At 33.7% G+C, this 24,767-nt stretch overlaps 1 protein-coding gene across 4 annotated transcripts in view; it reads right to left on the bottom strand.

Annotated features, from left to right (window-relative positions):
- The window catches only part of nr1i2 (nuclear receptor subfamily 1, group I, member 2), an 80,680-nt gene extending 56,904 nt beyond the window's left edge, over positions 1-23,776 (bottom strand). For 3 of the 4 annotated variants that reach the window (XM_056464783.1, XM_056464782.1, XM_056464781.1), the window contains exons 1-2: positions 23,454-23,776; positions 15,485-15,560 (exon numbers count right to left, since the gene is read on the bottom strand). In XM_056464783.1, the coding sequence (XP_056320758.1) occupies positions 15,485-15,560; positions 23,454-23,518 (141 nt within the window). In that variant the 5' untranslated portion in view covers positions 23,519-23,776. The remainder of the gene's footprint in view (positions 1-15,484; positions 15,561-23,453) is intronic. The other variant, XM_056464784.1, reaches the window with a different exon arrangement.
- Between the last annotated feature and the right edge of the window lie 991 nt (positions 23,777-24,767).

Here is a 24,767-nt window from a genome sequence, read left to right as displayed (position 1 = left end):
GGATTACTGCAGGTTTGGGAATCAAAAATGAATTACGATTCTGGAATCAGATGCTTGTTATAAAATTAATTTTTTCACTTGGCAATCTGATTGAAACCTCCACATTCACAAGCACCTTGATTAATAATCCAAACATTAGTTTAGAGGTGGAATTATTAATCCCCGGACTTCTGGTTATGACGTGCAACTGAAATGTCGCACGAATGGAGCTCACAGCTAAATATCAACAAAAAAAAAACCTGGAAAAGATCCAGAATGCATTTAAACGTTTGATATTAACTTAAAAAGAACTTAAGAGACAAAATACCACCAAAAATTATTAAATTAGGACATATTCCAAATCCATCTGTAACGATATCGCCTGATGGGGATGGCTTAGAGCTAGTTTAGAGATCGACTGCGGAAAGTGTTTAAATGTGCGGCTACATTTGGTAAAAAAACAATAGCAAAGCTAAGTGTAATTATTGTATAAAATGTACAGTTGAAGTCAGAATTATTAGCCTCCATTTGATTAAAATATATATATATATTTTCCAAATGATGTTAAACAGAGCAAGGAAATTTTCACAGTATGTCTGATAGTATTATTTCTTCTGGAGAAAGTCTTATTTGTTTTATTTCGGCTAGAATAAAAGTAGTTTTTCATTTTTTAAAAAACATTTTAAGGTCAAAATTATAAGCCCCTTTAAGCTATTTTTTTCGATAGTCTACAGAACAAACCATCGTTATACAATAGCTTGCCTAATTACCCTAACCTGCTTTGTAAACCTAATTAACCTAGTTAAGCCTTTAAATGTCACTTTAAGCTGTATAGAAGTGTCTTGAAAAATATCTGGTAAAATATAATTTACTGTCATCATGGCAAAGATAAAATAAATCAGTAATTATAAATTAGTTTTTAAAACTATCATGTTTAGAAATGTGTTGAAAAAAAATCTTCTGTCTGTTAAACAGAAATTGGTTAAAAAATAAACAGGGAGGCTAATAATTCAGGGGGCTAATAATTCTGACTTCAACTGTATATGTTTCAAGCAAGGTGTTACGACCTTCATGACCAAATGTCTGGGGTTGGTTCACAAACAACGAGTTAAAAGAATGAATGCATTGTGCATGCATGAGCAACCAACAAACGTTGTGTTTTACTTTTCTGTATGTAGCTGAGCGGCTCAGTGCTGGTTTCTTATTGCAACTCAAGGTAAATCTAAACATTGCCTTCTCTCCGCTGCTCACAAAAACTTTTTCTTCAAACTGAAGCTCAACTACTCTTTTTTCATAAGATAGCTACAGCTTTGTGAATCTTTTATTTCATGTGTACTGTATGGTGTTTAGTGTGCTTTTAATAATTCCATTATAATTAAGGCAGCTTTCACGGATGCAAATTTAGCCAGCAAAACATCGGATGATGGTGTAGCATGTTGGATGATTGCTTTTGTTGTTTTTTGCATAATCAATTCCTGATCCTTTGCATAATGTTTTTAAAAGCTACTGAATTTAATTACTTTTGATTTATACAACAAAAGCATGTATACAGAAGTGTGTAGGTCTAATGGACTGGAAATCAATCATCTATTATTTCATTTGTTAATGTATAAAGTAGCCTATTCATAAAGTGTGTTTAATTGATCCCAAACTTTTAATACCATTTTGTTTTTCTTGTAAATTATAAATATTGCATCAATAATGTACCTCCTTTGTCCATCAACAAAAACACATCTGAATAGCATGTGAACAGGGCCTAAATCACCAATTTATTATTTCTTTACTACAATGTATTCGAAATTGGGAATCTATAAGAATTAAAATCAATAACATTCTAACAATACCAACTCTAGTTAGGATAATGGCTAGTGTACAAAGCTATTAGCATTACTGGCCCAATCACTGTCACCAGCTCATAACAGCTTCTCACATCCTCATAATATTTGCTCTATTCAGCATCTGCCTCCAGCACACAATATCCAGAGACATAATATTTACACTCCCTAGGTACAGAATGTTAATATTTTTAATTGCCTTAGTCAAATCATTCCACACAGGGCACATTAGTGTCTATCCGGGACTTGTTAATTAGTTTATTAGACAGATTTATTTTTGTATATTTTCTTAGGTTTTCTACATTACTTAAGAATTGCCTCAATAACTGATATAACACACTTATGTTTATTATGTTTGTATTATGTCATGTACGTTATACCTACAGTATGTTTTACGTGTTATACTTTTGCATAGTTTGTGCATATACATAACACAAAAGCATATACATACACAATGAAAACAAGTGAATTTCTAAACAACTACTTGTTTATTATAAATCACGAAGAAAAGTCCTTATTTGTTTACAAAATAAAATAAAAAAATGTTTTACTCAAGCACATATTGCTATTCAAACTAATCATTGTAAATTTAGAGAAAAAAACAGATTATTTGCAGTATTATTTGCACATACTATTGGGCGATATGACATATTTTAAATCATGATATAAGTAGTCTCATATCATCACACATAAATAGATTGTTGAAGTCAGAATTATTAGCCCCCCTGTTTATTTTTTTCCCCAATTTCTGTTTAACGGAGAGAAGATTTTTTTCAACACATTTCTAAACATAATAGTTTTAATAACTCATTTCTAATAACTGATTTATTTTATCTATGCCATGATGACAGTAAATAATATTTTACTAGATATTTTTTAAGATACTTTTATACAGCTTAAAGTATATATATGTGTGTATGTGTGTATGTATGTATGTATGTATGTATGTATGTATGTATGTATGTATGTATGTATACATATATATATATATATATATATATATATATATATATATATATATATATATATATATATATATATATATATATATAATGCTAAACATGTAAACATTCTACATTCTCCTCCTTGTAACTTTCTCATCATGCTTTCTCATCATATATTTTTATGTTTTTGTCTGCATCCCATGTAATATTGTGATCATATAAATTATGAAAAAGTTTTACTGTAAACAATGATTTGTGTTAAAAATCAATTACTATGAGCATAATATGAAACAGTATACTTTTATATTTTGTGTGATTTGATATACGAGCTGTTTTCCTCTAAAGGGCTACAAAAACATAATTCCCCACAAGGTCAGAATTGATGGCATTGCTGTATTTGGTCCCTACAATGTAAGAAACTGAAGGCACGCACACACACACACACACACACACACACACACACACACACACACACACACACACACACACACACACACACACACACACACAGACACACACACACACACACACACACACACACACAGGAGGAGAGAGAAATATTAAGATTGAATGCAATGACAATCTCTGAAATAAAAACTCTCAAACGAAAATAATAAAAACATTCAATTTTAACGTTTTAATATTTACATCATGGTGATATCAATATGCATTATTTAAACAAACAGGACAAAAACAGAAGGCAAGGCAGAGGGTGAGTGTCAATACACAACGTACAAAACAACTCGAAAAGCATTTTATGAGGCGATGAATTTTCTTTTTGATTTAAGACAAAAAGTTAAATAGTCAGATGATTTAAAAAAAGAACATAATTAAATAAATAAAATAAACTGATTTATTCCTCTTCAGTTATGATCTGACAGTTCACCTGCAAGTGCCTTTAAATTTCTATTAAAACACCAAAACAGGCATTTAATATTGAAGTCTCATCCGTCACGTCCACGAATCACACAAACAACAACATCAAACATCTTGCCAACTCACCGGTTCAACGGCAGAATGCTGAAATCACAGCGAGCAACACATATCGACCATCAAAAGCACTGGAGAGTTGGCTGTGAGCCGGCTGAATAACTCTTGACTGTTCAGAGTTCAGGAAACATAGCGTCTGCATGATCCGTGTGATTCAGAAATGTGCAGTGTGTTCTCCAGGGCAAGACCTTTATCCTAAATAAGCCACTGAATGAACACAGCGCGCACACACACACATGCCAAACAAAGCTGAAATGACATGTTGCCATGGTTTCCACGTGGGACCACTAAGCATTGGTCAAGTCAGGCTCCATCGGTGAGCCATAAGACTGAAGTGCTGTAATAGTCTACGCTGTTATTCCGTGTCGGGTGAAGACGCAGTTATGATATAAAAACAATTTCAGGGAACAGAATAAGCGTTATATGAATTATAGTACAATTATTTATTTATTTTTCTACTTATTATAAAGAAATATAAATATACAAATGAAGTTTTATTCAATTACAATATTTTCCCCAAATTACTAATAGATTAAATAGTAATAGTTAGACTAATTTAATAATGGTGTTTAATTTTTATGATTTTAATTAATGTTGATTTTTATTTTAACTTCAAATCTTTGTGCAGTCATTTAACATATACATGTGTTTTTTTTTTTTAATATAATAATATAAAAACATAACTAACGATCTACATGTAGGTCAGTATTGTGATAATACCATATACTCTACCTGACAAAAGTCTGGTCGTCTATTCAAGTTTAGGAATAACAAATAATAACTTCTAGTTGATCATTTGGTATCAGTAGTGGCTAATATGAAAGACAAAAGCCTCTAGACAACGCTTATTTTACCAAAATAAAATATGATCATGCCTTGATTTTTGATGATTTAATTAGGACAGTAAGGTCTGACTGCTTAAACAAAAGTCTTGTAACTTAACAAAAATAATGTACAGTATAGTATGGTCATGGTGCAGTGGGAAAAGGAGTAATGTTGTGTATGAGTCCCATGAGTTTGGAGGACTGCATCCATACATCTCTGCAATGACTCAAATAACTTATTAATAAAGTCATCTGGAATGGCAAAGAAACTGTTCTTGCAGGACTCCCAGAGTTCATCAAGATTCTTTGGATTCATATTCAATGCCTCCTCCATCTTACACCAGACATGCTCAATATTGTTCATGTCTGGTGACTGGGCAGGCCAATCCTGGGCTGGCCAATGAGAAGGAGCGCTGTCCTGTTGAAGAATTTGCCCTCTCCTGTGGTTTGGAATGTAATGGTCAGCACAAATGTCTTGATACCTCAGGCTGTTGATGTTGTCATTCACTCTGCAGATCTCCCGCTCGCTCCCATACTGAATGTAACCCCAAACCATGATTTTTCCTTCATCAAACTTGCCTGATTTCTGTGAGAATCTTAGGTCCAAGCAGGTTCCAATAGGTCTTCTGCAGTATTTGTGATGATTGGGATGCAGTTCAACAGATGATTCATCAGAAAAATCTACCTTCTGCCACTTTTTCAAATGACCAACTAGAAGTCAAGGTATTATTTGTTGCTCTTACAATTGTGATCAATGACAAGACTTTTGTCAGTGTACTGTTATAAGAAGCTTTTAAAATCGCAACAAGAAAATATAATACCGTTAAAAGCCTGGCCATAAATCACTTTCATCATATGAAAAAAGCAGCTTCAGAATTGTACAAAAGTATATCTTAAGTATATAGATAGTACTGAGTAAACAACTGCAAAATATTCTTTATTACCTGACATTAAGCAGCTCAACATTTATATTTTTTCATCGCTCAGTGGCATTGACAACACCTCACCGCAGTTGTTAGATGAGTTTGGTGGACTCATTAAAGATGGAGTGCAAGAATAGAGACAGTAAGCGCAAAAAATGACAAGCAAAGAATATTAATTCCTAGCGATTTTGATTTAAAGCAAATCTAGACAGTAACAATCATAAACCAGCTCAGGATGTATCTTCAATTTCCAAATGCACATATGTTTCATTCAAGACAACCAATCCAAGGCCACTAGACAGAATAGGGACTAGGGCATTTGCGATGTTTTTCACTTCATATGAGGAATGTACAGTGATGCAATCAGTGGTAAATCTCCTCCGAAAGGCCAGAGGGCGCTCTCATGATTTGCATGTAACCACTAAATATGCCCAGAAGAAACACAGGAAATCCTTATAGCGGTTGGAGAATAAACAATAGATTAAACTGATTTCATTGTTTCAACGAGATTAAATAAAACATGGTCGTGACATCACATGGTTTATCTGAGTTTTTATGATTTTAATTTCCTGATAATCAAGTATGTAATGATGCAACACTTTTGTCTTTGCTTAGAATACTATGAAATATGTTGCAAGCTTTATTCTGTAAAAAAAGCTACATCACTTCACAGAATGATATACTTCAAACCCTTGACTTAAGTTATGAAGTGATTTTGGAGTAAAACTGTGGTATTTCCGCATGCTTTCATGTGTAACATTAGCAAAATTGACTACTAGCCGTAGTTCACAGACAAGCTATGCAAACAGCTGTCAGTATGGCAGAATGATTATTTGCAATCGCATGAGGATATCCCATGAAATATTTTGCGTAGCCTGACAGAGAACTCTCGCTTAGTGTAGTAAACGATGCAATAGCTGAATGCACAATCACATGAGTTTTTCGAAAAAGCAAACAAATCCGGCACACTGCCACTTTAGATTTAAAAAACAATTTAATTCGACTAAGGTTTTCATCAGGTCACACAGGAAATACAAGAAAACCCCAGATATAGTGAAACTCCAGGCATCACTCCAATGGTCACAATGTTCACCTCAATTAACCAATAAAAAGGTAACAGTCTTACATTACAGAGATAGAAGGTATATGTATTTTTTTTTGCTACTAGAGGGCACTTATTGACAACAAACAAAGCTGTAGTTTGATGACGCATTGACTGAGTGTGAAATCATGGAAGTTGTTCTCTTCAATACATCCTACAGGACTCCTACCAATATCATGTTCATGGATAAGTTAAAGTTTTCAACACTTATAATGGTAGTATGAAGAAGAGTAAAGGGGCGATCACACCGAACATGCTTTTGTGTTCCAAAAACACGAGGCGCACCACACTGTCTTTTTGTTGACAAGAAAAAAAGAAGCGAGGTGCTCATTTTATGTCAATTGGCAACAAATGAATCAGCAGCACATTGTGCTTGAGTGTTGCTGTTGATATCGTTATAATTTTAATATTTAAAAATATAGCGATATTGAAGATTTGTGAGTTATACAACAACTTTGCAGCCCGCAAAACCCTCACCGCCATTAGTAAACCATTAAAAAGTTGCGCCTCTCAAAGCAAAGCGTGAGCGGTGTAATCGGCCCCTAAGTTTAAGTGCTGATGAGAAACTAGCGGGACGTGACACAAAAGCAGCAGAGCTCTTATTATGCCACAGTTCTTCCACTTGTGATCATGTGAGGAAGAAGCAGAGCTGTTTTATCATACTTAATACATTTTAGGATTGTAATAATGCTGCTCTGTGCAGTTTAATAAAACATATATAAAAGAAAAAAATGTAAGTAACAAAAAGGTAATTCTGCAGTGTTCAGTGCGCTGGTTTGATTCTCCATCCAGCCATAGTCACTGTGCACTGTGTAGCAGCTTCCCCATAGAACACGGAAAGCGCTGTCCTATGAAATCCATTCATTTCAGAGCATCATGCAAAGACAGTTTTGTTTCTGCAGCCATTAACCAAAGCACAAGAGCCACAGAGCACGCTTGCCGTGGTCAGTGTTTAAAATAGCACAATATTCTGTGGATATTCCATTCATGTACACATTTACTTTATTCATGCATGAACTGAACATGCTCATCATAAGAGCAAAGTCCGATAATGTTCAGACAAGATAGCACCACAGCTCTGTCATGGCAATGCTGGTAAAATGACACCCCTTGACTTCTATTTAAAAATCAAAATAATAAAAGATATAAAAATTTTTTATGCAGAAAATTAATACAAAACATTAAATAATTATTAAAAAGCTTTTTCAGTTAAATTTTTTGGCTTATTTGAAACATTTGGAATAATGTAAGTACATAAGTCAGCAAAATATCTAAGTGTTCTAGTGTTTTTTTGGATATTTTAATTTAAAAAAATATTACATATTTTGCCTTTGACGTGTATAAGGACATAATCCAAAACCTGAATGCTAACAGCTTCCGCAGTTCAGCAGTATTAGGTCAGTTAAGAGCAGTCTCTTCAAGTCCAAAGGGCAATAAACTGCTGGTTGAGTAATGTGCCATTTACTGAGTGTTTTCAATGTGCCTGTTTTCAGTGTGAGCACAGTTATTGTCAGAAACCAAAGGAAGTCCTGAAGTGCTCATTTCACTCACACCCCCCCCCACCAGCTCCAATTACCCCTGCTCTTATCTACTCAATCTCTGCATTAGCAACGCCTCTAGCCTTTCACTAATCATCACTTTCTCTTGCGATTATTCATCTGCCCACTGAATTGTTTAGGATTTACATTGTGAAATTCAATTTTGGAACAACAGCTCTGAAAATGCGTAATTCTTCTCAGAAACCCAAATTCATCAAGGTAATGCGTGTACCAGGGTAAAAGAAAACCTTTTGTATTGTTAATAGCTGATTGCTCAGCTTATTGAGTTTCTTTTTTCTGTTGAACACAAAAGATATTTTGAAGAAAGCTGAAAATCTGTAACTATTGACCTCAATTGTATTTGTTTTTAGTACTATGGAAGTCAAAAGCTTACAGGATTTCAGGTTTCTTCAACATTTCTTCTTTAGTGTTCAACAGAGGTTTGGGTGAACTCTCCTTTTAATGTTCTCTGAACTCTGAACACTGTTTAACCCAGAGAAAGCAGTCATTTGCCAAACAGCCTCAGTCTTTAGTCTTAACAAACAGTATTATTACTTCTTTCATAATAACATTCAAATTCTCACAGAAAATGGGATCAAAGTTTAGAGTTCATATATAAGCACTAATGTCAATGGTTGGCAGTCAAAGCAACCTGACATTACAGGAATATTACATTTGAATGTTCTCTGAACATGACAAATGTGAAACATAAATGATGAGGTCACACTTTATATTAAGTCCTTAAAGTTATAGTTCACCCCTAAATGAATATTCTTTCATCTTTTTACTAATCCTCCACTTGTTCCAAGCCTGTTTGAATTTTGTTCTTCTAATCAACACAAAATAAAAAATGTCCTTTATTATGGATGTCAATGGCTTTGGGTTTATAGTGTTTTTCAAAATCTTTTTGGTTCAACAGAAAAAAGAAACTCGTGAAGCTTTTAAACCCTTTGAGGGTGAGTAAATGTTGAGTAAAAAGTAATTTGTACGTACTATAGTCCTTTTTTATATATATTTATTTTACTGTATGTACTTGCATTTAAACGAGTCATTTAATACTGTGAACATAGAATTTTTTTTTATATTGTACAGGGTGGGCCATTTATATGGATACACCTTAATAAAATGGTAATGGTTGGTGATATTAACGTCCTGTTTGTGGCACATTAGTATATATGAGGGGACGAATATTTCAAGATGGGCAATGACCATGGTGGTCATTTTGAAGTCGGCCATTTCGGATCTTTTGTTTTTTCAATAGGAAGAGGGTCATGTGACACATCAAACTTTTTGGGAATTTCACAAGAAAAACAATGGTGTGCTTGGTTTTAACATAACTTTATTCTTTCATGAGCCCCCTCACATATACTAATGTGCCACAAACAGGACATTAATATCACCAACCATTCCCATTTTATTAAGGTGTATCCATATAAATGGCCCACCCTGTATATTTAAAATATATGCATGTAATTACATTAATAATTACACTGTTCACACATTTCTTTAACTAAACCCAATCTACCTGTACAGTACCACCAACCCTGTCCCTAACCCTACCCATTTCCCACCTCAATAGCACCGTAAGTGTTTTGCAGTGTTGGTGGTAATGCATTACAAGGCATGTGAGTCATGTAATAATATTTCTTTTCTAGGTAATGATTAAAGGGTTGCAATACCTAAAAAATATATTAAAAGTTTTTTTTAAATGTAATGTAAGTTACTTTTTAGTTTAATAATTAGCTTTTTAAAAATAAATTGCTGAATTAAAATGAACGTAGGCAGATTTTCAGACTAGATCCTTAGATTTCTGTGAGGAAGTATTTTCATTATTTTAAACACATTGAAGAAAAAAAAGGGAATTGTCTCAATGGACAGTCATTTTTACTTAACTATAAGACAAATGTACAAAAGTAGCAAACACATTGCTTTGAACATTCATTAATCTGTATATACTGCATGTATAGTTCTGGGGTCAGGAAGTTCTCAGAAGATAACATTATCTTAATTTTTTTTTTTTTTTTTTTTTTTTTTTTTTTATGTGTGTAAAGGTAAATGAATGTTTAGGTTATATAGTGTGTTGTTAATTGCAGAGCTCCTGTAGTTGAAAAAAAAAAAACCTGCAAGTTCTGAAAAAGATCAAGCCCCAGCAAAGGTAATGACGCAAAAGTAACGTAACGCATTACTTACCATAAAGTAACTAACTAACACATCTAGTTACATTTTAGGAAGTAACTCAATATTGGAATGCATTTCTTGAAGACTGGTGTTTTGTAATGCAATATGAACAATAAATGCATTACAGGTAGAGAGAATTTTTATATAATATTAATTAATATATAGTGAAATCAATGATTATTAGTAATGTAATCATCATCATCCTGATAAGAAAATCAATGATCAGCTGATGAAAGCATATTGCCGGTCATGAGGGCGTTGACTGGTGGCTTTCATATGATGTGAAATGTCGCACACAGCAGATGAATACTTTAAAAAGAATTTATGCTGGAGGGAAAACTAGATGATGTTCGCATTCTGGGAGTTTTTCTACATTTAAATAAAAAATAATCAAATAAAAAATTGCAGTATTGCCATTTTTATTTATTTATTTATTTTTTGTAAAAGTAAGGTTTGATGTTTGTTTGCAGTTTTCTGCAGTTAAGTTTTGAAAATAAAATCAAATGACCACTGTATTTGATTCAATATAATAAGTGTATTGAGCCTTATTTCCAATTGGGTTATTGAGATGTTTTGACATGCCATGAAAAACATTGCATTTTACTGAAATGTTATTTTGGGAACCCCCCTCCCCATTTACAGAGCATCGTTCTGAATGCTCCTGTACAGGTTTCATATTTAATGACACTTCATTTACATTCACTCTTGCTGTGCTTCATCTACAACTGCCAATGTGCAAATATCTAGAATTCTTCTAATACAAATGCATGAATCTTTAACATTAATAATGTTAAATAGAATGCTATTAGAATGTAGGTAATAGAATGCTTCCTTGCATATAATTTCCCTGGTTTATCTGAAAGAGCATATTCAAGTGTTCATTATTCACAGACACTTGTGCACACCTTCACTGATTGAAGTCTTCACTGATAAGCATCTCATTGACCATTTCTAGACCTCTGCTCTCGATATGTGTGTTCATCGACCCTTCATATGCGCATTTTGGAATTTAGCATTAAAAACTGCTTAATGAGAGTCTGTGATCATATTATCCATATAATACTTTTGCATATAAAGTATGGTGGGAGGCTGAAATGCAGGTAGAGATTACACAAGAAAACTGGTCAGATATATGCTCAGAAGCCCACTGAGTCACAAACTAAAATTTATGAAGAGAATTTAAATTTTACAATATATTATTTATAAGAATTACAAGATATTTCTCTACCCCACAAATTGTAACAAAGATAAGAATTAACTCATCTAACAGATGCTGGAGAGAATGTGGTGATCATTTAGGGAACCACTCACATATCTGCCCAAAACTGCAGCAGTTTTGGGATGATATCTATAAGGTACTTGGAGATATATTTTGTATTGATATTCTGTTTGATCCAACGGTGGCAGTTCTAGGTATGGCCTGAGAGCATGGGGGAAAGAAGAGTTATTTATTTACTGCAAATATAGCTTTCTGCAGCACTAAAATGTATTACGTCTAACTGGCTCAGATCAGACCCACCTACATATAAGCCTGCATTTCGTTGCATTGTACTTGTACATGTGTAATGACAATTAAGTTAAATCTAATCATCTAATCTAATATAAACAATGGATCAAAACAATTAGAAAAGAAATTTCTGAAATGGAAAGAATAACTTATTGCCTCAAACTCCAGATGAATATATGTGAAGCAAGATGGAACTCAATTCTAAGAATTATACATAACTAACTTTAAACATACAACATAGATTTAGTAAACAGCCAAATTGTATACACGATAAGTATATGAGACATCGCCCAACCCCCCTCCCCCCTTTATTTATTTATTTATTATTATTTATTAATTTTACTTTCAACCCCATATGTATTGTTTAAAAATAACACTATACAAATGTCTTTCCCTTTTTTCTCCCTAATCTCTTCAGTACCCATCTGTATCCTTGACTGTTCCTGATGTATCTCTGATTTTGTGTTACGTTCTAATAAAAAGAGTTTAAAAAATGCCTAATGGAAATTCTAGTGTGCATACATTTTGTAAATATGCACAAAAAGTTATTTGCACAACTAAATAGGATAAACTTTTTATCCAATAAGAAAAAAAATGGCAATAAACTATGATTGAAACACTTTTACTGAATAAATTCCAGCCTGTGCATCGAAAAAGTCATGTGAATCTGTTTTATAATGTTTTAACAAAAATAGGTGTTAAATGGATAAACCATGGTTCGGCGACATTGTAAAACATCTGAAATGTTGTTTTGTTCATTCTAAAATCCCTCAGCCAAAGTCTGCCATTAAAGTGGTTCAGTATTATTCATTCACTCATTCATTCATTTTCTTTTTGGCTTTGTCCCTTTATTAATCAGGGGTCGCCACAGCGGAATGAACCACCAAATAATCCAGCATATGTTTTACACAGCGAATGCCCTTCCACCCGCAACCCAACACTAGGAAACACCCAAACACTCTTGCATTCACACACATACACCTTGTGTGTGGGACCTGCCATTGCTAAGCAACTTCAGCTGTGCTCTCCGTCCAAAGTCCCTTTAAGATAAGTCATTCACTCAACGGCCATCCTTGAAACCCCATTTACATTACATATTTGGAATCACCAATTAAATTAAACAACTGTCTCATAAGTTTTGTTTCTAAACGTTCGAATCAAACAAAATCTGCATTTTTTTAGGTTGCCCGAGCTAATGCGTATGCGCACTCAAAAGAGACAAGGTCACGACACCAACCTAATTTCTGCCCATGTTACACATTATTATCCTCTGGATAATGCTTTGTCAGATCACAAGTATTCATTGCGATTTCAGTGTGTTCCAGTCGTAAATGCACATGTCTGGTCCGAGCTTTTCCCCTGGAGAAATGTCAGTGTGTATCGATCGACAATTGGCTTCTGTACTGGTAGGCGGGGCTTCACTTGCTGTACTGACTGTTACATTTTTCCACATTCAAAATTATAAGTCTTGTGTATAGTCTTTGGTCTGGCTCAAAATAACTGATAGATCGTTGCTCTCTACTTGTTTTGTTATATTTATAATACTTTATACTATAATACTTTGTGTAAAAAGTCTTAGCAAAATATGTAACTTGTCAACGGCTATTCTGACCCTTACAAACTTTTCTAAACCTTAACGTAAAAACTGAATCATTCTTGTTTTCCATTCTCCAGTGAAAACAAAAGTGTGAAGCTGATTGGTCAGTTCTTGTCACGTGACTCACAGTTCGCTTGCAGGATTTGAGAAAAAAAGTTGATGTTTGAGATGTTTTCAACTAAGCATGCCTGGAAAATAGCACAATAGCACAAAATAGTGCACAAAATAATTAACTTGTGTGCGCAATAGATGAAAATGAATGGCCTCTTATGCCTCCAAAATCCACTGTAAACCGCTAACTTATCCAGCACATGTTTTACGCAGCGGATGCCCTTCCAGCTGCAACCCATCTCTGGGAAACATCCATACACACGCATTCACTCATACACTATGGACAATTTAGCCTACCCAATTCACCTATGCCGCATGTCTTTGGACTGTGGGGGAAACCGGAGCACCCAGAGGAAACCTACGCGAACGCAGGGAGAACATGCAAACTCTACACAGAAATGCCAACTGACCCAGCCGAGGCTCGAACCAGCGACCTTCTTGCAACAGCACTACCTACTGCGCCACTGCGTTGCCGGGTTGTGGAACATGATTTATTATAATCAAGTATTTTATTCACATTCTAACATTTTGAAAGTAAATTGCTGCTTCAGACAGTTAAATTACCAGGAAGTTTAAAAATAAGCACAATTATACAACCAACTGTCAAACCTATTGAACTTGTTTTGTTGTGGAGGGATTGAGAAACAGGAAAGCAGAAAGAAAGAGAGAGAGAGATAAAAGGGGGAAAGGACAAATAACACTCAGTAAAACTGCATTAGGGGACAAGGGAACAACATCACCTGCCTGCCACTTTACACAAACTGAATTGCATTATTATATGTTTTTTAAATAAATATATTTAATATACAGTTATGGGGAAAATAAGAGACCATTTGAAAAGTCTGTTTCTCTGGATTTACAATCTATACAGAATGTGTCAAGTAGAAGCTCATTTTGATTTTATTCTGTAAACTACAGATTATTTACACTATTTTTAAAGTAAAAATCTGGTGATTTTTAAAAATGGTTATATTCATTTTTTAGACAACACAATACTGAAATTCAATAACTCTGTATGAATGAAACTAAATTTGTGCCTGCTGATAGGGAAATGTAACCGGTGATAAGAAATATTCATTATTTTTAATTGTCAACTTGAGAACAGGATATCTGAACCTGGACCAGTTGTTTAATTAAAAAAAATGAGATCCATAAATCCTCTGAAAACCAGATAAATAAGCTTTCCATTGATGCATGATTTGTGGCAGCTATTTGAAAATCTGGAAAAAAAACTCAAAAACATAATATTATTTAATAGTATTTGGCTTTATATAAGAAGCTGCATAATGTCAAAATGCTTCAGCAGATATTTACAAAATATATCTGTATTCATATACTACCGACATTTGGATATTTGACTTTCCACAAGCAAATGTGACTTTTTGACTGATGCTTACCTAAGCTGACGCTTATCGCACTGCCTAGATCTACTTCTGATTTCTTTTACATTTCGCTATAAAAATGTAGTTCCGGGGTTTGTTTAGCTTTAGGCATTGCTCTGCAGTGCTTCCCACAGGCTTAAAATATACTTGCCGTGGTAGCCGGATTGAAACACACCATTTACCCACATCACATAAATAATGAACTATATGCAACAAACAAAACATAATTTAATTTTTAACAATAATTTTATTTACTATGAAACTATTTTACACTGCTTCTTTTCAATAGGTTAAAGTAAAAAAGAAAATCACTGTTGAAATAAATCATTCATTCATTTTCTTTTCCGCTTAGTTCCTTTATTAATCAGGAGTCGCCACAGCGGAATGAACCACCAACTCATCCAGCATATGTTTTACACAACTCTGGGAAACACCCATACACTTTTGAAATCAGACTCATACACTATAGCCAATTTAGCTTATTATTGGACTGTTGGGGGAACTGGAGCACCCGGAGGTAACCCATGCCAACATGGGGAGAACATGCAAACTCTACACAGAATTGCCTACTGACCCAGCCGGGGCTCGAACCAGCGACCTTCTTGCTGTGAGGCGATCGTGCTACCCACTGCGCCACCGTGACGCCCCCACTGTTGAAATAAAAAAGAAATCCAAAATTTCTCTTAATTTTATGCTATTCAGGGGCCATATGCACACACTGACGGTAAAATCTGCTTCTCTCTCGTTTAAGTTCAAAGCAACTTAAATGCCAAAGCATTTTATAAATGTATAAAAATTGCCTATGTAATATATTGACATCATCAAATTAATACAATTAGCAGCAAATGAGGAATAAATGACAAAATAATAATTACAAGATTAAAATGTGTACATTATTTAAATAAGGCAAATGCACTGATTAACCAGTACTAATGGTGCACATATATTTTGCAGGCAGTTTAGACCAGTCGTTTTGTCCTCTTTGAGTATATAGTAAAGTTTTACAGAGTCATTTAGATTCAAGAATGAATTATTGAATGTTTCTCTCACTCTCATGCGCAGTCCGCTGCGAAGCCAAGTGAAAGTAGGCTTAAGTAAAAAGGTAGCCTAATTCAAAAACTCATACGATTAACGTCAGCTTTAAAAAACAGAATCCCAGACACTTTAAGAGATTTGCAAACCCAGCTGGATGAATTTAAGTGCCAAAAAGGCGCTTCTCTGTGGGTCTTCTCATGTGGCTCTACTGAGCGCATGAGACTGACTGTGGAAGTGTTGACAGGTCTTGCGCACACAGAACGAAACAGGTAAACGACAGATTTTCTTAATCGATATAATCAGTTCTGACTTAAGTTATAACAAAAAACAGAGCAGTGCTTCCCACAGACTTTGGACTTTATTACACATTTTACAGTACTGCAAATCCAACTGTTGGTTTAAAAAATGTAATTCGTTTTTTTTTAACTAACTCAGTCTTGGGTTTGTCCATATTCAAAGTAATGTCGGGATGCAATATTAGGTTCAAACTTCCCTGCATAATATTTTTAGTGTTGTGACTAACTTACATGTGTTACGTATATACAGTTGAAGTCAGAAATAGCCCCCCTGAATTATTAGCCCCCCTGTTTATTTTTTTCCCAATTTCTGTTAAACGGAGAGAAGATTTTCTCAACACATCTCTAAACAATAGTTTTAATAACTCATTTCTTTTTTTATAATAATTTTTTTAGGGGTTATCACCTTTATTTGGACAGGACAGTAGAGAGCATTGACAGGAAAGTGTGGGGAGCAGAAAGAGGGTAAGGATCGGCATAGGACTTCGAGGCAGGAATTGAACCCAGGTCGCCACAAACACCGGAGTGCATGTGTCGGTGCACTTTCCACTACGCCATTGGCACCGACTTAATAACTCATTTCTAATAACTGATTAATTTTATCTTTGCCATGATGACAGTAAATAATATTTGAGTAGATATTTTTCAAGTCACTTCTATACAGCTTAAAGTGACATTTAAAGGCTTAAGTACGTTAATTAGGTTAACTAGGCAGGTTAGAGTAATTAGGCAAGTTATTGTATAATGATGGTTTGTTCTGTAGACAGTCGAAAAAAAATATAGTTAAAGGGGCTAATAATTTTGACCTTAAAAGGAGTTTTAAAAAAATTTACTGCATTTGTTCTAGCTGAAATAAGAAAAAAAGAAAAAATATTGAAAAAGAAAGACATACTGTGAAAACTTCCTTGCTCTGTTAAACATAATTTGGGAAATTTTAAAAAATTCAAAGGGAGGCTGATAATTCTGACTTCAACTGTAATACATATAATATAACTGACGTATAACAGCAAGTTTTAATCTATACACTCGTAAAAATAAAGGTTACAAACGGGCTATTTGCAGTGCTGAAAAGAACCATTGTGTGTTCCAGAAAGCACCTTTCACTGAAAAGTAAATAACTTTAAATTATTTCTCAGCGTAAATAACAGTTTATTAATCTAAAAATCTAGATTTGTTCCTCTACACTGAAGCTTTATCTTGCTTAAAAGGTTTCCATGGATGATAAAGCCTCTTGATGGAATCATTAAATGGTTTATTTAATAAGAGTTCAGCTGACTGTGTGTATATATAAAAAATGCAGCATCACACAGCTGTTTTTGTTGTAGTTGTTGTTGTTGTTGTTATAATATTCAGTTGTATATTCATTTCAGTCGAGTCAACAAGTGTAAAAGCAATAAAAAAAACATCGAGTAAATCATTATGAAAACGTATCCTTCAATTATTTAAAATAATTGTTTTGTAAATGGGTCAGGGACAAAATGGGGCTTTTCAGGCAAAATAACAAGCATTCAATACAGCTTGCTTCATTTTAATTAGTATCCGAGCACAACATCAAGACTATCAAACCCTTTTCCAGGTCAGATTTGTTTTACTTAGTCCCTTTATTAATCAGGGTTCGCCACACCGGAATGAACCCCCAACTGATCCAGCATATGTTTTACGCAGCGGATTCCCTTCCAGCTGCAACCCATCACTGGTAAACATCCATACACACTCAGGAAATGAAATTATCGCAATCCAAAAAAATGCTTCTTACTTTTTGTCTTGTTTCTAGTCCAAATATCCCAAAAAATTCTTAGACCAAGTAAAATAATTCATATAAACTACATATAAATACAGTAATTAAATACATTTCTGTAGCTCCTGGTAAACTATAAATCAGACTGGACATTGCATATATATATGTGTGTGTGTGTGTGTGTGTGTGAGTGTGTTTGCAGGTTTAATCAGCTGGTATATGAGCCTGTCACTGATGTAATATTGGCGAATCTGATATGAACATTAAACACACACACACACACGCACACACACGCACACACACACACACACACACACACACACACACACACACATATTTCGCTGAACTTATAACATAGACCCTTTGTACATATTGCTGGACACATCTTGAATTGATTATGTGAATATGTTTATTCACTTGTAATTATACGTTTCTTAGTTTTTTTAATAAGTTGCTAATTTGTACAAGTTTCATGACTTCATTTAATAACCCTTTATTTTTGATCATGAATTGCACTTTGGGTCATTGATCTCTGCTCTGCTGTCTGTTAAGGTTAACAATTCAACTCTGCAATGAACAAAGTAACTTTTATAGACAGTTTAGTAGTTTGAATTAATATATTGCATAAGAAATCATAAATAATTGAGTCTATTATGTCAAAAAATACTACACCCCCACAAATGAATAAATAAATAAATACATGAATAAATCAATAAATAAAAAAAAAAAAAGTTTTTAAAATCATAAAATGTTGACAGATATATCCCATAATGCAGTTCTAAAGCATAAATACATTAAAAAAAAACATGAATCACAAAAAATGGAAAACTGTATTGTTTTACAGTGTACGGTGTAGTTCCTTTTTTTTTGTAATTTGGTAATTTTTACAAGTTTCATGATCATTTAATAACCCTTTTAATTACAAAAATGTAATCCCATTAAAATGCCCATTAACAAGAAATTAAACTAAACTTTAAAATGCAAACAAAAAACATCAGACGATATATTAATATCAGTATTGTTTTTTTACTCCCTGATATGGGTATCGGCTTCTAAAAAACAACACAAAAAAACATATCAGCCTGGCTCTAATTCAGTGGTCAAATATGACCCAATTATTGACTGTTCTTTCAGGGCCGACTGACATTAACAGAGCTTTCATTTTGTTTGGACAAATCAAAGGCAAAAGACTGAATGAGAAAGTAATTAAATGGATACAACAAAATGAAAGCTCTGTTAGGTCTATCATTTTTTTTGAAGAAGAATGCTGCGAGCCAAACAACAACCTTATTTTCTCAAAATATCTTCTTTCATGTTCCACAAAGTAGTTCATAGTGTTTTGAAATGGAGTGAGTGTGGGTAAATGGCAGATTTTTCTTTTTTTTTTAAACAATCATAATTCTGAAATTATTAGACAGAAATATACTGTAGATTGAAAAATAATATTATATAACATTTTACCACGTAGGCTCATTGCTTTTATGTAATATAATAAGTTGTAATATTATAAAGTTGTAGTTCATTCCTTTGGCTTTGTCCCTTTATTCATCAGGGGTCGCCACAGCGGATTAAACTGCCAACTTATCCAGCATAAGTTTTACACAGCGGATGCCCTTCCGGCTGCATCCCAGTACTGGGAAACACTCATACTGTACACTCTTGCATTCACACACATACACTACGGTCAATTTAGTTTATTCAATTCCCCTATAGCACATGTCTTTGGACTCTGGGAGAAACCAGAGCACCCAGAGGAAACCCACGCCAACACGTTTTGCACTTTGGGTCATTGATCTCTGCTCTGCTGTCTGTTGATGTTGACAATTAAACTCCGCAGTTGAACAAAGTGACTTTTATAGACAGTTTAATTGAAATAATAAATAAAGAACAGGGCTGGGCGATTTGGCCTAAAATCAAAATCTCGATAAATTGAACATTTTAACTCAATTATGATTAATGAACAATTATTTTATTTATTTATTTATTTTGCCCTCACAGTTCACTGAAGGATGCATTACTTGATTTTAAAATAATTGAAGGAATCACACAGCATCTACTATATATTATTATTTATTGAACATCAACGCTGAACAACTGAAGTTAAAAACACACATTGCCTAAAACCAACTTTTCACTTTTGGAAACAAAATAAATGATTTTTAATGTTCTTCCTATTAAAAGTAGAAAATAATCAGTATCTCATCTAAATAAAATAACTTTTGTATATCATGTAAATAATATTTTAAACGGTGCATGTTCTCTTATTTTAGGCAAGGCAGGGCAAGTTTATTTATATAACACATTTCATACACAGTGGCAATTCAAAGTGCTTTACATAAACTGGAATAAAAGAAACAAGTATAAGAGAAATAAAAACAAATAATAAATATGGTAAAAAAACAGAAAAACAGATAAAATGTGTTATAAAATAATGAAAAAGAAGAGACAAACATAATAGTGCGATCTGTCGGATGTAGCACAGTGCTCATTCAGTAAAGGCACAGCTAAACAGCTGTGTTTTCACTCTTGATTTGAATGTGCCTAATGTTGGAGCACATCTCATCATTTCTGGAAGCTGATTCCAGCAACGAGGGGCAAAGCCGATTCACCCTGCTTTGACTGAACTCTTGGAATTTCTTGTTTATATGATCCTAAAGATCTGAGTGATCTGTTGGGTTTGTATTCAGTGAGCATATCTGTAATGTATTGAGGTCCAAGGCCATTTAATGATTTATGGACAAGTAATAATACATTAAAATCTATTCAAATGTAACTGGGAGCCAGTGTAAAGACCTGAGGACAGGCGTGATGTGCTCTGATTTTCTGGTTCTGGTCAGAATCCTGGCCGCAGCGTTCTGGATAAGCTGCAAATGTCTGACTGTCTTTTTGGGAAGGCCCGTGAGGAGGTCGTTACAGTAATCCACCCTGCTGCTGATAAAAGCATGAACAAGTTTCTCTAAGTCTTCACTGGAAACAAAGCATCTGATTCTTGCAATGTTTTTGAGATGATAGTATGCTGATTTACTAACTGCTTTGACATGACTATTGAAACTCAGATCTGACTCCAGAGTCACGACAAAATTCTTGACCTTATTTTTTGTTGTTTGACCTTTAGTGCCAAGGCATTCATCTTGAGAACCTCATCTCTGTTCCCAAACGCAATCACTTCAGTTTTCTCTTTGTTTAACTGAAGAAAGTTTTGGCACGTCCAACTGTTCATTTCATCAATGCATTGGCAGAGGGTGTCAATGGGGCTGTAGTCATTAGGCAGTAAGACTAGATAGATCTGAGTGTCATCAGCATAGCTGGGGTAGGAGATTTGTTTTTTCTCATTATTTGGTTCAGAGGGAGATAATCAAGATATCTGGTGAAATGGTATTCATATTGAAATTTATATCGCAGAAACACAAAATCTCGCAATTTTAGATTTTTCCAATATCACGCAGCCCTACTTCAAACTATTAAAAAGTATATAACACACATTACCTAAAACCAACTTTGCACTTCTGGAAACAAAATAAATGATTGTCCTGTCAAAAGTAGAAAACAAAAAACATCTCATCTAAATAAAATAACTCTTGTATATCCTGTACATAATATTTTAAATAGTGCATGTTGCATGTTCTCTAAACAAATATTTTAATGTAAATAATAATTGTAATGTAATGGAAAATATATATCGTCTCGAGGTATCTCAGACGCAGCTTCCACTCTTCTTCAATGTAGTGCAAAGTAAGGCTTAAGAATGGGTCAATCGTCCTAATTGACCAGAGATCAGATGTGGCTGCAAAGTGGCCACGGAAGTATACACCAGCTTCAGCCTTAACAGAGTGGGGTCACGTGAGGTAGAGAAAGTAATTGAAAAAAATAATTGACCTTGAAAACTTTGATCGATTATAGGTTCTAAATGTCGATTTCGATTTATTTTCAATTAATTGCCCAGCCCTAAAAAAGAATTAAGTCTATTTAGTCAAAAATGGCAGAAAGTGCATTGGCAGTTTATGACCAAGTTTTGAACAGTAATCTGTACTCCACCAACCCAACAAACTTATATCACTTAAATCTAAGGCTGCACAATATATTGTTTCAGCATAGATATCACAATGTGATCATTTACAATAGTCACATCGCAGGATATGCAATGTTAAGTGAGTCTATATATATATATTGTTATATAAGTTATTGTTTTCATGTAACTTTAATAATGATTAATTTTATTGAATTATTTTTTTATTTTTATTATTCAATTACTTTACCTTAATAATGTTAGACTCGGAAAAACGCTAAAACATTTTTTATTTTAATTGTAGCTCTTTTTTTAATTGTATGCTTTTAGATGTTTTATTATATTTTATTCACATGCACTTCTCAAGTAAAGTCATCTGGTGAAATGGTATTCATATCGAAATATATATTGCAGAAACACACAATATCTTTCCAATATCCAACTTCAAACTATTAAAAATGTCAACAAAAATTATATAATAACCCTCCCCCCAAATAAATGATTGAATCAACGAATGAATAAAGAAATAATAATATATCTTTATAAAATCATACATTTTTGGCAGAAATATTCCATAATGCAATTCAAAAACATAAATAAAACCCCATAAATCACAAACTGTTAACATGCAAAGATTTTTTTTACAGTGCAGCCAAATCAGTCATAAGCCTATATTCAGAAGCACTTGTTAACAATTTGATCAAATAAATAACACACCTACACACACATCACCATGAATGAATACATAAACCAACACTGAGCACTGAACAACTTCTCTGCTAATACACTATACTGGTTTAACTGCCAAAACTACAGTAAATTAGACCTTTACGATTTTTTTTGTTAATGTTAGGCTATCTGCAGAGATAAAACAAGCTAAAACAGCTGTGAAAACTGGATGTATTAGTTTAGCTTACTCAAAAAAGGAAAATTCCACCATTGTTAACTTTACTGCACTTGTTCTAAACCTGTTTGCTTCTGTTGAACCCAAAACAAGATATTGTGAAGAATGTTTGAAAGCAGCAGCGATTGACTTCTGTTTTGTTGTTTTTCACCCAACATTCTTCATAATATCTTGTTTTGGATTCAACAGAAGAAAGGAAGTCATTAAAAGTTTGTAATCACTTGAGTATTTAACGCTCGTTTTTTTTTTTGGTGAACTACCCCTTTTATGAACCGCGCAGCCGACTGCTCTGTCAGTTTTCACATGCGTGCGTCGCGATTATCATATTCCACAGACTGAATGACTGAATGTTTATTACATGTTATTATTAATAATAATAGCAGTAGATTGAAGTTGTCGCTTGTGACCTTCGAGATGACGCCACAATAGTTGGCTACAATTAAAACATCCTGTCAAACACGCTAACACTCAATCCCATAGTTTACATGTATTTACACAGACTTTCAACAGTTGTTGTCAAGTCTCGCGGTCTGCTTTACTGTAAAAGAAAACAAACGCACTTACCATGTCATATGAGCGGGACATTGACGTACTGCCTCATCACGAGCAGTCACGGCGAGCACCGACATGCGCCATGACACGATCTCTATCACGAACACAGTCCTGATTTTAAAGCGCGCATTGTACAAACAACTGATCGAGGACTAACTAGAGCTTCACTTCCTGGTTACAGATGTCCCGAGAAGAAGGACACGCTTGACAGGGAAACGAGAAAACACGTCCTGTGTGATATGAACGCGAATGCTGCCGTTGCCTATTTACCTAATTTCACGATCTGTCCAAAAGATTAGTCCGTCTGGGAGTCTAGAGGGCAGGGAAATAAAAGGCAACACTATCGCAGGCGGGGCAAACCCCAATCGAGGATTGTATTATGCAATTTGTTTATAGATCATTTGTTATGCAACTACTGCTGCTCTATTGATATTCTTATCATATAGCCTACCTCCTACACATAATGCACTTGAGACAGTTTAGCCAAATAAAACGTCTTACTTTGTGTTGACCGTTTTTGTTTAGTTGTAGGCTATACGACCACAACTCAGTAATCTTAGACATTTATTTTAGATATTTAATATTTTTCTGATAGCCTTAAATAAAAAAAAAAAAAAAAAAAAAAAAAAAAAAATATATATATATATATATATATATATATATATATATATATATATATATATATATATATATATATGTGAATAATAAACTAAATTTTGTTTCAGTCCAAATTTGGTAAAATATGGACAAATCCAACCACATAGTGAATAAATGAATAAATCAATTAATTAATCAAATCAAATTCAAGTTTATTTACATAACCTTGAATTTAATTGAATTTATATTTTACCAAAATCTTGGTAAAAAAAAAAAAAAAAAACACATATTCCAGTAATTTTAAACATGAATTTTCAGCTTTATTACCCCAGTCTTCAATGTCCCATGAGAAATTACTATAATATTATTGTAACAATTATTATTATTATTATTATTATTATTATTATTATTATTAATGATAATAGTAACAAAAGCAGTAATGACTGGAGCAATACTTTCATTTAAAACTATTAAAAAGCAGTTATTTAAAATTTGAATAAATATTTAACAATCCAATTTGTTTTTCCATTTCATAAATGCCGCCTTGATAAACAAAAAAATCCAACTGACCCCATTGTATTGGTCTAATATGGGGGCTAATAATTCTGACTTCAACTGTGTGCGTGCGTGTGTGCGTGCGTGTGTGTGTGTGTGTGCGTGTGTGTATATTATTAAGTCAGAATTATTAGCCTCCCTGTTTATTTTGTCCCCAATTTCTGTTTAACAGAG

The sequence above is a fragment of the Danio aesculapii genome, chromosome 9 (assembly GCF_903798145.1).
Source record: "Danio aesculapii chromosome 9, fDanAes4.1, whole genome shotgun sequence".
Lineage (NCBI taxonomy): Eukaryota > Metazoa > Chordata > Actinopteri > Cypriniformes > Danionidae > Danio > Danio aesculapii.
The sequence above is the reverse complement of the archived record's forward strand: the minus strand, read 5'-3'. Positions and strand labels throughout refer to the sequence as shown.